The 15,753-nt window shown below is 44.3% G+C and overlaps 1 protein-coding gene across 1 annotated transcript; it reads left to right on the top strand.

Annotated features, from left to right (window-relative positions):
• Positions 1–12,510: 12,510 nt before the first annotated feature.
• LOC132220309 (repressor of RNA polymerase III transcription MAF1 homolog) lies at positions 12,511–14,083 on the top strand. Its single transcript, XM_059673272.1, is given in 3 exon segments — positions 12,511–12,991; positions 12,994–13,380; positions 13,503–14,083. Coding segments are annotated over 3 exon segments (771 nt in total). The 5' UTR covers positions 12,511–12,681; the 3' UTR covers positions 13,577–14,083.
• Positions 14,084–15,753: the final 1,670 nt, after the last annotated feature.

Below are 15,753 nucleotides of genomic sequence, written 5' to 3'. Positions count from 1 at the left end.
CAGACTCATGCCCTGAGCAGCATCTCTTTTCACTGTTAACATAGCTTCTATGAAGGAAATTTGGCAACGACCATATTTCCTTATAGACAGAATTGTGCTACAGAATGATTTCCATTTGGATGTTATCCCAAGGAAACACAGTGTCAACTATATCAACATTTGGGCGGACACATCTAAGACACAGCTCTCATCTCCCATATCTCAGTCTCCGACTGTCATATTTTGCCTCCTTGTAATTTTTGTTGAAGTTTAAGTAATACTTTACATTTAATTGTTTGTTTTTCATTGAACACATTCTCACAGCCTCTTCACATTCTTTGTGGTAAGACAGGGACTGCACACAGAAAAATAAATGCAAATTGACTTGAAAGTTCCTGGAACCTTTGGATAGACTAGGGAAGTGTTTCAAAATTCATCATTGGGCTGGTCTAGCAGCTGGAACACCATCAGAGATACCACTGATGGCATTGCCATCTTAGAGCAACGGCAGAGTCCTCCATCTTCAAAGCTGGCATGTTTTGAAAGAGATCGAGTATGTTCCCTGAATCTATGGGCAATATTTTAAAGCATCTCACAAAGGTCAAATACACAGACACACCTGAGCAAACCAGCCTTGAAATGGAAGCCTCAGACTTCATTCAAGCAGTTACCTTTCCAAAGATCATTAGTCTCTAAATGTACACCCCTTTCAAGACTACAGAGAAGTAGGGAAAATAAAATGCCTTCAACAACTGACAGAATATCTTCTGTATAGAAAGCAGCAAAAACTTTTTTTGATTTTGGGTTTTTTGTTGTTATTTTGTTTGTTTGGTGTGAGGTAGTGTTAAACTCTGTACTTTTCATTTGTTTCTAAATCATTGTCCATTTCAACAAGGATGAGCCAGGTACCTGCATAACGGTGCTGAGGGAAAAGACAGGAGCAGACCATATTCTCAGTCCTCCAGGAGGTCAGAGCCAGGGAAGTGTTGGCTCCAGGTGGCTGTGCAGGAGGAAGGGCACCCGGGGGCGGATCCCATGCAGACTGCTATTAGGACTAGGGCAGCTTCCTTGAGATGAGTCAAGTAAACCTCAGAAAAGCCAGAAGCCATCTGGCCTTTGGGGGAGTGGGAGGGACAGTGCTTGCCTGGCAGGGAGTGAGAAAACGCAGCCTGGTCCAGCAAGCATTTCTTCGTGCATTTCTCATCCAGGTATCTGTGAGTGGAGAGGAGGACGGTGAGGAGAGTGGCCCAGGAAGAGGATGGGAAGCTGTCGCGAATGGACTTCTGTTACTAGTTAAGAATTGGAACTTTATCCTGAAGACATTGGGAGAACATGGAAAAGTTTGAGGCAGAATGAGATATAATTTTATTTTAGAAAAAAAAATCACTCTGTGTAAAATAGAAATGGCAAGGGGGATCAGAGAGACCATCTGGGAAGCCAATCCAGGGGGTTGTGTGCCAGCTGAGGCAACAAGTGGGGTCCCCCACCCCTGCACTCAGCTCCCTGAGCCCTCCATACTGGACAGGGAGTTCATCCTACAGGAAGGGGAGTCTTCATTGTCCCACAAAGGTGTGCTCTGTGGCCCAAGCCCTGAACGAAGGGCTGCCTCCACCCAAACAAAAGCCACTTTTTCTAATTTATAAACTCAAAAAGGGTACTGTTCTAATTCACACAAAGACAGCAGCATGAGTGGGGCAGTCTCAGGCTTATGTTTATTTAAGTGAGAAATAATAAGGTCCTAAATTCAAGCAGAGAGGATCCTGAGAGGAGAAGGACTATTTTAAGTCAACAGACATTTTGAGGGCCCATCTCTGATTTCACAAAGGGGGTCATAACTAAGCTCTTCTCTGACACAGGTGACAGGAGGATGCATGGTGATGGAAACCAATGCATTACCAATGTCAAAAGCCTGATTAACCATCTGTCTTTCGTTGTTGTTGTTGTTGTTAATCCTCACCTGAGGATATATTTTCCATTGCAGAGAGTGGAGGAGAAGGAGGGAAAGAGAGAGAGAGAAACATGGATGTGAGAGACACATCAACTGGTTGCCTCCCACATAGGCTGGGAGTGAACCCTCAACCCAAGTACGTGTCCTTGACCAGGAATCAAACCTGGGACCCTTTATGTGTGGGCTGACGTTCTAACCCACTGAGTCACACCAGCCAGGGCAGCCATCTGTCTTCTTAACCTGCTCTTGATCCTGCAGTTCCTATTCTTCACGTTTTCAGCACTATAGGACCTCAAAACCCCGGAATCAGCTTTGACCCTTCCTTGTCCCCAATCAGTCAAGCTTTGTAGGGCTGAACTGCAGTACAGCTTAGACTTCCCTCCACATTGCTGTTCCTGCTGCTTCTGACCTAAAGTCCTTATTTGGGTCACTTGAACTCCTGGGTTAAACTTCCATTCCCTTTGTGCTTCAACAGGCTTTTAAACCCAGTGACGACCAAGATCCTATCAAGGGCCTCCATCTCAGAGAGGATAAAGTTGAAATTCTTCAGTGTGATATTCAAATCACTCCATCATGAAACTCCAAGTCTCCTCTCCAAACTTACCTACCTCTGTTTCCTAATTATTTCTGACATATCCTTACCCTTCATCTCTCAAGGGCTGGATGCCTTGAGAGGTCGTGAGCTTGCATTGTTCCAGAAGAGATTAGACAAAACTCTGAAGGAACACTGTTCAGGGGATTCTAGCATTGGGTAGGGAATTTGTCGCCTCAGTAGTTCCCAAAGCCTAGCTGATCATCATAATCACTGGGAGTTTTGAAAGATCCAGATTTCCAAACTCGTTACTCTAGAAATTCTGGTTGAATCATAAGGTTGGAATAATGCCTTATGAATCTGTATTTCTACAAGTTTCCATAAAAGCCAGATGTGAATCCCCCCCACCCCCTCCCACCCCCCGCCACATGACCACTTAAGTTCTCTTTCACTGTTACATTTCTGTGATGAGAAGCCTTCCCTGGGCCTTCAGCAAGAATGCAGCTGTTTCCACCAATTTTGAGTGCATTGATCATGCTTCGTCTTGTCTTATAGCTATTTAAATTTATTTCAGTCTCCCCCATTATGTTGAATGGTTCTGAGGTCAGGAGTCCAGTACTGCACTCACTCGCAGGGCTGGGATAGCCTTTCTATAAAGATTATTTGCCAAATTAAATTGAATTTGCTTGCTGCCAATCTGCAGCATGCTACTTTCAGGACAAGAACAGAATGAGAGTATTAACAAAACTGAAAATGGCACTATTAAACACAGAAATCTCCTGATAGCTGGACTTTGAACTTAGACGTGAAGAATGAGCAAACTTGAAATGTGTACTTTTCATTGAAACCGGATGTACAGTACTGGTTCAAATGCAAATGTGAACCCACATAATGACATTCCTTTTGGGTTTCAGACTCTTGAGACCCTCCCTTGTCAACCCCTTTTCTCCCAGGGCTGACTTTCCCTTTCATTCTTCATGTTTGCTACTTTACTTTATCTTGAGTTTACCCCTGGCAGTTATTTTAGGGCATGATGATAGATTCTAAAACTTAGTGGCACAAAACAGCAACAGAAATGTTTGTGTCTGTGGAGACATGCCCATGAAGTAGTACAACATTATGGAAAGCAAAGCAAAAATCTAGACAGATTATTGGCACTCACAAAATTACACTTTAAATTGTGCATTTAAAACACATGTGCAATGCCAAGGACATGTGGAAATTTGTAAGTAGATCTTTTAATTCATAATAGAATATAGGCAATTTTCTCTTTTTTAAATATATTTTATTGATTTTTTACAGAGAGGTAGAGGGAGAGGGATACAGAGTTAGAAACATCGATGAGAGAAAAACATCGATTCAGCTGCTTCTTGCACGTGCCCGCAACCCAGGTACATGCCCTTGACCGGAATCAAACCTGGGACCCTTCAGTCAGCAGGCCAACGTTCTATCCATTGAGCCAAACCGGTTAGGACGGCAATTTTCTCTTTTAAAAATCAACTTTATTAAAATATAATTACAGACAATAAGCTGTGTCTATTTAAAGTGAACAATTAGATGTGTTTTGACAGTTGTATGTACTCATGAAGCCACAATCCCATACAGAACCTTTATTCATCCCAAAAGCTCATTTTCTTTAAGTAGTAATAATTCTAAAAGCAAATCTAAACTGAATACATAAAACATTCCCTCCTCCTTCCAAAATACATTTATTGGGTATAAATTGGAACCAATGTAAATCGATGATTCTCAACTGGGGGCAAGTTTGTCCCCCAGGAATCATTTAGCAATGTCTGGAGACATTTTTGGCTGCCTGGATTTGGGGTGGGTGCTGCTGCTACCTAGCAGATAGAGTCCAGGGACACTGCTAAACATCCTGTAAGGCATAGGACAGCCTCCTCTACAACAAAGGATTATGGTCCTAAAATGTCAATGCTGATGTTGGAAACTCCGGTGTAGATGTCCATGTCCTTCATTGACCATGAATGAGGCAATATAGTCTTTGCCTTTACTTATTGTCCTGTCTGAAATGCCTCTCCACCTCCCAACAACAAATCTATGAGGAGGGTACTACTTTTCTCCCCATTTTGTCATTGAGAGAAGCTGAGGCTTAGCAAGATGAAGTAACTTGGCCAAGGCCACAAATTTTGTACGTGGAAGAGCGGGGATCTCAATGCAGGTCCTTTGACTGTAGAGCCTGTTCTTAAAACCTATGTGATAAATATTGATTTTTAAATGAAAATATAAGCTCTCTGTCTGGGCTGGGCACTTAGTAAACAATACATTCTGAGTAGATATTAACATGCCAAATGCACAGAGCTATGAGTTTAATAAGAAAAAGTTTCCTATTGATTAGATCTTTTCCCCCCCAAATTATTGGTGAATGGGAATACATGTTTCTTGGATGCCTTCCGTATCCCAGACACTAAATCCTCCTTTCATTTAAACCTGCAGGCATACTCTGCTTGGTTATTACTAACCACATCTTTAACATGAGGAACCAGACTCTCAGAGTAACTTAACCACAATAGTGTTGGGATTTGAGCCAAGATCATCTGGGTTTGTCTGTTTAACTATACCAAACTCTCAGTAGATAGTGTTATAAACTGAATGTTTATGTCCCTCCAAAATTCATGTAGTGAGCCCCCATTATGATGGTATTTAGATATGGGGCCTTCATGGGGTAATTAGGTCATGAGGGTGAGGCCCTGGTCTGATGGAATAAGTGCCCATAAAAAGAAGCACCAGAGAGAAGCACCAGATCTCTCTCTCTCTCCCCCAAGTGAGGTTACGGTAAGAAGGCAGTTACCTGCAATCCAGGAAGAGAGCCCTCACTAGCATCTGACCATGCTGGCTCCTTGCTCATGTCCTTCCAGCCTCCAAACTCTGAAAAAATAAATTTTTGTTGTTTAAGCCACCCTACAGTGTTTTGTTATGGCAGCCCGAGCAGACTAAGACAGCTGGAAATAATAAATACTGTACCAAAAGATCATTGTTTTCTGAACTCCATTCAGGTTTGTCCACACATTTTATTCTGTCATCATCAAGTTCTTCTAAGGAACTCTTTTCTGAATGTACTTCCTATTTTGGAGCTACAGTGAAATAAGCCATATATAGCACATAGAACAATATATCTAGACAGAGTAGACCTTAACCAGATGGTATTGTATTGTGTTTTCTTAAACCTTTAAGTGCATTTCAGTGTTTATTCTTTCACTGACATATGTTAAATTAGCCACCTCCCACAGTTTTCTGCAAGTCCAATCAGCAGTCTCTCTCTGTTTAAAGATAGAATTCCCTAATCTCCCAATCCCCAGTTCCACTGTATATGGTTACTTCACTCATTTCCACCTCTTTAGGCTGTACTGATAAGTCAGTGAGGTAGGTCCTTTCTTCAGAAAATCATACACCCAAAAAAAAACCCTTCAGCTTTATGCAAATTGGCTTAGGGGATTCTTCCCAGCCTCTCCTTTCTAGTTTCTGCTATGTTACTTGGGTAGCATTACCCAATCACACCTCACAGTATGGTCCATATATTTCTGAGCATCCTAGGGAGAGCTCAGCTGCTCCACACATCAGTCCTGGTTGATGTTTGTCACTTTTGCCAGCAGTTCTCCCTTGGAACCATTATTCTTCCTGAGTCTTCTGGCCCCTTGCATAGTCTTATCACCTTGACATCCCAGACGGACCTCTCTATCTCCCTGTTCCTGTTTTCTGTGGATTAGGTCCCCTTTACAGCTACTAGAAACATCTACTCACAGCACTCGAGAACCCAATGCCTCTACCTCGAGGGTCCCTACCCACTTCATCACAGTCTCCAGATGGCAAGGGAAGGGCCCACTCAGTGCCCACCAATGAAAGAATTCTAAGACTCCTTATATGTAGAGCCCCCTTGTTTTACGCCCTCTAATTACTAACCCAGGGATAGAAGGGCAGAATTCTATGAGAGACAGAATTCCTCTAACATACAAAGAAAACCACATTAGCTGTTTCCTACTTACCCCCAACTCTAACTTTTACCTTATAGTAAAGCTCCTTCATAATGCATTATATGTGGGATTCCATTGCTACAAGGTCTTTTCCTTACTGCTTAGAAAAATAAAAGGGATAAAATTTTGTTGATTTGTTGATTTGTTTGCTTGATTCATGCTAACAATTTATACAAGCAGTTAGATACAGGAATCCAGGCAAAATGGGAAATTCCTGGACTATTAGAGTTGTACCAATAAAGAAGATAACAAATGGTCAGCTTTGGAGTGTGCTTTGCAGATAGAGCAATGAGACTTACTGGATTACATATGGTAACTGATGGAAATCAGGGAATCAAAGATGACTTCAGGATTATCTGGCTGAATAACTGTGCAGTGGTGCCATCAACTAAGTTAAGAGGAAGGCTGAGGAAGAGCCCATGGGGGGAGGCAGTTTGCAAATCAAGAGCTCTGTTTTAAACAGCTCATTATTTAAGCACCACAGAGGTGCTTAAAATGACTCCAAGAGTCATTTCCTTTTCCCCATTTTACAGATAAGGAAACTAAAGCACAGAGAGGTTATGTAATTTGACCAAGGTCCATTTGCTCACTCACTCTTGGTGATATTTCTCTTTACACAGCTGTGGAAAGGTTAAGGCTGCTGAATTTGAATCCCAGGACCCCCACTTACTAGTTGTACAACCTTTTGGCAAGGCATTTAATTTCTCTAAGCCCTAACTTTTCTCCTCTTGAAAATGAAAATTTCTCTGCTCAGAGTTTGTATGTCAGGAGAGACAAGATAGGCCATGAGCATGACCTAACATATAATAAATGGGTAGTAAATGTTAGCTAATGATATAATCGGTCACTTCCAAAGCTAGGAATATGTAGTATTATCATCCTGGATTTACTCCAACTAAAAGGACCCATCTTGGAGGTATATCTTGTCCTTCCAAATGGCCTTCAGCCTTGGTCTTAGTTTTATTTCTCACTAAGACTACAGAGCAGAATGCGAACCTGATGGCTTGTGGTGGGTACTCTCTGTTATCTACATCTAAAAATTAGGGTGGAGCTGGGGCAGGGGGATTACTAAGTGAAACCTGAAATGAAGCTTAAGTAAAGAAAACATCAGAGGGAAAGACAAGATATGAAAACTCCACCAAAAGGGTCTAAAATGACCTTAGAGAAAAAGTCCCAATCTTAATCAGGGAAAGTTAGTTGCATCAGTGAAAAAAAAAACACACAAAACCACACATGATACAATCAGACAATAGAGATCTTAACACTGGGAAGCCAAAGGTGAAGAGCATTCAAAAGCATTTCCCCCTTTGGCTGACCTCACAGGAAGAACTGGTCCAAAATGAGCAAAACTGTGCAATTCAGTACCTAGAAAATTCCTTCCCTGGGCCCACCCCAGAGCAGCAGCCTCGTCCACCATCCCCATGTTCACCCAACATCAGAGTGCCTTTGGAGATGCTATTCTTTCTCTATCATGATAAGCCCTGAATACACAACAGTGAAAAATCAGTGCCAACAGGAGGGGGGAGGGGAGAGGGGGGGTGGCCCTTCTGAAGTCACCAGAATGGTGCATTTTAAACAGCTTTGAAAGCTGTAGTGAGGATGTGACCTTAAGACTCAAATGAAAAACAATCAGAGGAAGCAAGGCAAAGGCAAAACCATGGAGAGACAAGTAGAAATGGCAAAAGTGTAATGACTTTTCTCAGAAGCATGGATGCACCCCACCGCAAATTCAGCCCCATCCCAGGCAAGCATTCTCCAGGTTCCATCCTGGCTACACCTCTGGGGTGGGGTCTCTGCTTCCTGCATTCTGAGGACACTAGTAAAATGGTTATGAGCAAGAGTTCGGGAGACTGGCTGCCCCAGTTTGATCCCCAACTTGCCTCAGCTTTTCAGTCAAAATAGCGGAATTATTGGAGTAATTGGACAAGTTTCTTAACCTTTCTAAGCCTTTGTTGCCTCATTAACAAGTGTGGGAAAGAGTATGGTGATTGTGTCTCGTAGCCAACTTCCCATGGTTGCTGTGAGATAATACTTGTAAAGGACGTGGCACATAGCTTTAAATAAGTGTTTACACTTCTTGTATCATTTTCTGAAGTTTCATTCTGGTTAGACCAGGATTTCTCATGGGAATGTGTCCTATGAAGGTGAGGACCTGGTCTGAGTAGGGCTGTGATTTCCTCTTGTACATTATTTTGGTCCTCCTTCTTTCTTCTTCCAAACATATCAGAAAAACTGTTGGCAGGAAGCAAATAGAAAAGGGAAGGGGAGAAACTCTGTGGGGTCCGTGTCTTGTTTCAGCAAAAGCTCCACAAGGAGAGAAACCCCAGGGGAAGGAATATGTAGTGGAAAGCATAGAGCCAGCCAGTTCGTGCTGGGGTCCCCCAGACAGTGACAAAGATACAAATTAGGGGGTTTTCTGGGGGCTGGGGGGAGATGCTTGTCAACTCCACAGCCACTCTGGAGGGATATACCCCAGCCCAAAGCTCCCTGGTGATTTCCTCCTCAGAAAAGGCAGCCTGGGATCATGGCTAGAACGCTAGACTAGAGGGCAGAGAGCCAAAGGTCATACTAGGATCATTTATTCTCAAACCAGGTCATTTTGTGAGTGAAAGGGAAGACTATTCAAAAGTCTGAGTCAATAGCACACGCCAGCACTGTCTGCGCAAGCCAAGACATGGCCACCCTGGTCAGTATTCAGTACTGTTCCACACTACACACAAACGCAGAAGTAGAAGGTTAGAAGATGTATGCTGGGAAAGAAAGAAAAAAGGGTAGGTAAGTGATGGAGGAGGAAACACACATTTTTTAAAAGCACTTCTGGTCTACCGGGACTATGTAAAGCACATTATATTCATAATCTCATTTAACCCCTGCAGAGTGGGAATCACAGGGGAAGTAATGTAGGAATGTGAACTCAGGACTGTCTGAAGCTAGAGCACTTCATCCTGTGCTTCCCTAAGCTACCATCCTGGTCCCAGCACTCATGACCCCACTGGTAGGCCACAATGGTAGGCTGAGCTGGGCAGCATGAGCAGATGGACAGAGAGTATGATCATGGAAGCAAGCCTTCCCACCCAAATCTTGGCTCCCGCTAGGCCTGTCCTTCCTGTCACCTGGACCCTCTGCCCACCATGTTCCTTGCCACCACTTTACAATTAATTGACCCCAGTGCTCCCCAATCTTCTACTCATCACTCATTCTCTCTGCCTATCTACAAACCAGGCTGGTTCGTGGTTCTGCTTTATTGCCACCACAGTGTTTTATTAGTACAGTTCTGTTTCCTGCCTATTCTGGCCCGTTATTAACTACTGCACATTCTATGTCTACAAGGCCTGGATGACAAAAGTGGGTTCAATCTTTCCTAATTAATGCAGCCAGTGAACACTCCACAGGCACACCAGGAGTTGCTTTCCCAGTAATGGGAATGAGTCATCCACAGCCTCTTGATGGGCTCTGTGTTTGAGAGATTCATACCTGCATCTCAGATGTGTTACATGTACAACACAAAGCCAGGATGGTAAAAGGTTTCATCACATACACCACATCCTTGATGTGGAATGATTCAATGTGACCAGCCTTGAGAAAGAGACTGAGGTTGTCTCTAAGCTCAATGGGAAAGAGGGTTTTGTCAATTCTGTGTCACCGTGGACCAGGATATGGTCATCCCTGGGATATTCCTGAACTAAGGACATGGAACAGGGCAAATTCCAGTCCTGGAGTCGGATCTTCCTGCCACATACCCTGGCCAACTGAGCCACCCTTCCCCAGATTCTCTCACATTTAGCCTTCTCTCTATTTCCTGCTTTGCAGTAAGAGAAAAAGCCTTACCCAGATGGGTTCAAAGTCATCCTCTCACTGCACTTCCTTTTCCTAGGCTGTGTTTTATCTAACTTTATTCAATATACTAGAGGCCCGGTACACGAATTTGTGCACGGGTGGGGTCCCTCTGGGTGGCCTGCAGGGATCGGGCCAAAACCTACAGTTCAATGCTACCTGCAGCTCCTACCTGCTGCTCCCACTCATCCCGGCCCCACTGTGCCTGTCACAGGCTCGCACCCAATCAGTCACCTTTGGGAGAGGCTTGTGCTGCCACAGCAGTACTCACTAGCCATGAGCCCTGTGTCTGGTGCCCTCCCAAGGGGAATGGCCTGTGGGATTGGGCTGAAACCGGCTCTCTGACATCCCCAGAGAGGTCCCAGATTGCAAGAGGGTGCAGGCCAGGCTGAGGAACCCCACTGGTGCACAATCAGGCATGGGACGGACCTTGGGAGGGCTCCAGGGTGTTTCCAGCCCATCTCGCTCAGTCCCGATCGGCCAGACCCCAGTAGCAAGCTAACCTACTGATCAGAGCATCTGCCCCCTAATGGTCAGTGCACGTCATACGGAGCAGTTGAGCAGCCTTAGCATATCATTAGCATATTACATTTTGATTGGTTGTTTGGTTCTGCCGTTCAGTCTATTTGCATATTACCCTTTTATTATATAGGACAGTGATGGCGAACCTTTTGAGCTCGGCATGTCAGCATTTTGAAAAACCCTAACTTAACTCTGGTGCCGTGTCGCATATAGAAATTTTTTGATATTTGCAACCATAGTAAAACAAAGATTTATATTTGGGTATTTATTTTATATATTTAAATGCCATTTAACAAAGAAAAATCGACCCAAAAAATGAGTTTGCGTGTCACCTCTGACACGCGTGTCATAGGTTCGCCATTACTGATATAGGATTTGCAGATAAACTGGCCCATGTCTTTAGAACCTGGAAGAAACTAGGGTAAATAGAATTTTAAAAGAGCACTAAAAATTCTGTTCTAATTGGGGAGATGGAGAAGTTGAGTTTTCTGAGCTTTCTAACTCAGAAAGCATTTTTAGTGGTGACAAGTGTCAAGTTCTGGAGTCATTCTACTGGAGTTTGAATCTTAGTTTCGCAACCCACAGCAATTAGACTTTAGACAGTTACTTTATATCTCTAAGCCTCAATTTCATCATCTGTAAAGTGGGGATAATAATTATACCTATGTCAGACTAAATGTAGCCCACCAGTTTTCAAACTTTATTCTAATCTCAGGACTGCTTCATACTCTTACAAATTATTGAGGATGTGTAAGAGCTTTTATTTATGTCTCATATCTATTGATTTTACCACAGCAAAATTTAAAACATAATTTTAAAGCTATTTATTCATTTAAAATTAATCCTATTACCATAAATAACAAATTTTATGAGAAAACTATATTTTCCAAATAATTAGTGAGAAGAGTTTTACAATTTAAATGTCTGGCTTGATGTAAGGTAACTAGAATCACATATCTGCTGCTTTGGTTGAAGTAGATGAAGATAACCTAACCAATCACAAAATGTGTAATTGGAAAAGAGAGGGTATTTCAATCGTTTTCAGATATTGTGGATATTTGGATACACAACAAAACACAACAAGTGGTAGTTTCTTAAAGATTAGTTGCCACATGGACTCAAAAATCATATCAATGAACTTATTATACTGTTACTTTAAGATTCATTGGAATATGTTGCATTTTTAAAGACCCATGAGTGAATTTGCAACATAATCCGTTGGTCATCTTAAAATATTGGTTCATTGAGTTATACAAACCTTCCAAACATTGACCCATGGCATTATGCAATGGCAAAAAAAAAGTCACATTCATTAATATCACCACTGAAGTCACCAGAAAAGTCAAGTATTGGAAAGCTATCTGTCTCAAGGTGGCAGTTGCAGGTTTTCCAAAACTAACTTTCACTTGAAAGCTTGAGTTTTACTTATTTTGTTTTGTTTTGTTTAATTTTGTTTTGTTATCATTGGCAAAACACACACACACACACAGATTCAGAGGCATGTGGCCAGGCCTTGGGGGCGCTTGTTGGTGTCCAGCCCGGGGAGGCAGAGGTCGTCGGTCGCTAGCTCGTTAGCTGGGGCAGGACCATCGCGATAGTTGGGCGTCCTGTAGGGGCGAGGTTATGTCGCGGTGGCAGGGCCGGGAGTAACGGGATGTCGGGATGTCGCCGCAGAGCTTCTTCCCCTGGATACAGTGCGGGCCGAGCGGAGGCCGCGGTCCTGAGGATCCCGCGCTGCCCGGAGCCTGCACTACCTTCTCACTCGCATCGTCGCCAACCGACCTGACCCGGCGTGGTTCTGCCCGGCCAGAGAGAGCTTCGAGCAGCAAGCAAGGCAGCACAAGCCCCTCGGAGCACAGGACGCCCTCCCCAAGGACATGAAGCTGTTGGAGAACTCGACCTTTGAGGCCATCAACTCACAGCTGACTGTGGAGACTGGAGATGCCCACATCATTGGCAGGATCGAGAGCTACTCCTGTAAGATGGCGGGAGATGACAAGCACATGTTCAAGCAGTTCTGCCAGGAAGGCCAGCCACACGTGCCGGAGGCCCTGTCCCCACCCCAGACCTCGGGCCTCAGCCCCAGCAGACTGAGCAAGAGCCAAGGTGGCGAGGATGAGGGCCCCCTCAGCGACACGTGCAGCCGCAAGATGCTCTTCTACCTGATCGCCACGCTCAACGAGTCCTTCCGCCCGACTTCGACTTCAGCACGGCCCGAAGCCACGAGTTCAGCCGGGAGCCCAGTCTCAGCTGGGTGGTGAATGCGGTCAACTGCAGTCTGTTCTCGGCTGTGCGGGAGGACTTCAAGGCCCTGAAGCCACAGCTGTGGAATGCAGTGGACGAGGACATCTGCCTGGCCGAGTGTGACATCTACAGCTACAACCCGGACTTGGACTCGGACCCCTTTGGGGAAGATGGCAGCCTCTGGTCCTTTAACTACTACTTCTACAACAAGCGGCTTAAGCGGATTGTTTTCTTCAGCTGTCGCTCCATCAGTGGATCCACGTACACACCCTCGGAGGCAGGCAATGAATTGGACATGGAGCTGGGGGAGGAGGAGGAGGAGGGGGAGGGGGAGGGGGAGGGGGAGGGGGAGGGGAGGGGGAGGAGGAGGAGGAGAAGGAGGAGGAGGAGGAGGAGGAGGAGGAGGAGGAGGAGGAGGGGGAGGGGGAGGAGGAGGAGGAGGAGGAGGAACTCAGAGATGGAGGCAATGAGGGCAGATCCGAGGAGACCAGCCCCATGGAGGACAGAGTCCCTGTGATCTGTATGTGAGGAGGAGAAGCAGAGGTCCAGCTTCATCCAGCGTCAACCAGTGCCTGGACTTGCCCACCTGAGGGGCCCCAGGGCCTCTCCAGCTGCTGGCCAGACCCTGGCACAGCTCCAGCCCCAGCGCTGCCCACCTAGCCCTTTGGTTCCAGCCTATGGACGGCCACTCATCCCACAGGCTCTGCTGCCCACATTGTGGCTGGACTGGACAGACAGCACGGGGCCTGGTGGGAATAGCCACTGCCCTGCCCAAACGAACTGACTGAGGCAGGGACCACTGGACCACAGAGTTTATTTTTGTATTTTGTACCCTGAGCCTGCACACTCCAGCCTGAAGGGCCTGAGACCCAGCAAGCAGGCCTGACAGTCGTCCTCCCTGGCTTGGGCTGCTCTTGGTGCCCACCTGTACCCCCACCTCGCCCACTGGGCAGCGTGCACTGAGTGTCACTTTGCTGCAGCTTGTTTGTTTCCAATAAAAGTTTATGTGACTTAAAAAAAAAACAAAAAACGCCAAACCAGTTTGGCTCAGTGGATAGAGCGTTGGCCTGTGGACTGAAGGGTCCCAGGTTCGATTCCGGTCAAGGGCATGTACCTTGGTTGCGGGCACATCCCCAGTGGGAGGTGTGCAGGAGGCAGCTGGTCGATGTTTCTCTCTCATCGATGTTTCTAACTCTCTCTCTCTCTCCCTTCCTCTCTGTAAAAAATCAATAAAATATATTTAAAAAAAAAAAAACCAACAACTGCCAGTTGTTTTTCTTGAAGCAATTGGCTTATTTTTGAGAAAATGTCTGCCAAACACTCAAGTATAAAAAATCAGAAAGACCAGCTAGCTCTTTGTCAGTCTTCAATGTTTTTTCAAGTAAAAATTGTGTTCCATTGATAAAAACAACAGCCATTCAGTTTCCAACTCGATTGCACATCAGACAATCATATTTCAATATGCAGTGCAAACACTGTACGCCCTTCCCATTTCATCACCTGCAGTCCTATAAAGCTCTACACTCAATGAGTCAAAGTTTACTACAATTAATTTTGCTGCTTCATCAGCACACTCCTAAGTAAAACTGTTTTTTTAATGACTATTAAGGTGTGGCATCATCACCTAAACTTATATTAAAGTGACAGCAAGCTCATCCACCATCAGCGCAAATGTCAACACAGTGAAAAAGGCAAGAATATTTTAGTATTGCCATGAAAATAATTTTGACCTCACCGACCTCATAAGGAACCCCAGGGCCCACAGACCACACTTGAAAACTACTGTTGTAAGATGAGATATTAGCAAGCTTTTTTGGTAAAGGGACAGATAGTAAGTATTTTTTACTTTGCCAGACCTTACAGACTCTGCCACAACTACTCAACTCCACCATTGTATCACAAAAGTAGCACAGACTGTACATAAACAAATGAACAAGATTGTGTTACATAAAATTTTATTTACAAAAACAGGCAGCAGACAGGAGTTGGCCCCAGGCTATAGTTTGTTAATCCTGGTATAAACCATATGATATAGTGAATAAAAAGTACTTACCACAATACCTGCCCTATAATTTCATTACAATAATTAGTAGTAGCTATGATAAGATTTCTTAGCTCTCTCTCACACACACACACACTCTCACATCACAGCAGGATTGACAAGACTTAATGATATAATACTGCCTTCTATTTCCTGCTTTTCATCCTAAGTTGAATAATCAAGTTAACCCAACTGATTGCTGAAGTGATAGATTCAAATTAAAAAAATAAATTATAAGAAGGTATTAATAGAAGTTAAGCAAAAATAGATTGAGTTTTAGGAGTTTGCCAATTCACTTCACAGCAAGGCATGGTTTATTGGACAAAGATAGGGCCAGCTATCTGGAGCTCTTATTAACTAATTTGTAACCTACAATTCTCTGCGCCTCAGTCTTCACATGTTCCAAGTGGAAGACATTGTATCATCAGCTTCCTATTGCTACAATAGCATTGTATAACACACACCACCTACCAACTATGAATGATACATAACAATCACATACATTTAGCTCATGAATCCGTGTGTCAGCTGGGGGTCAGCTGACAAAGGCTTGACTAGATTGAGAGGTTTTGGCTCCATGTGTCTCTCATTCTCTTTCTGGGGCCAGCACAGGAGTCTGGGCATTTTCTTCTGATGGCAATGGAGACAGGTACAAGATGGCAAA

Source organism: Myotis daubentonii, chromosome 18 (assembly GCF_963259705.1).
Source record: "Myotis daubentonii chromosome 18, mMyoDau2.1, whole genome shotgun sequence".
Lineage (NCBI taxonomy): Eukaryota > Metazoa > Chordata > Mammalia > Chiroptera > Vespertilionidae > Myotis > Myotis daubentonii.
The sequence above is the reverse complement of the archived record's forward strand: the minus strand, read 5'-3'. Positions and strand labels throughout refer to the sequence as shown.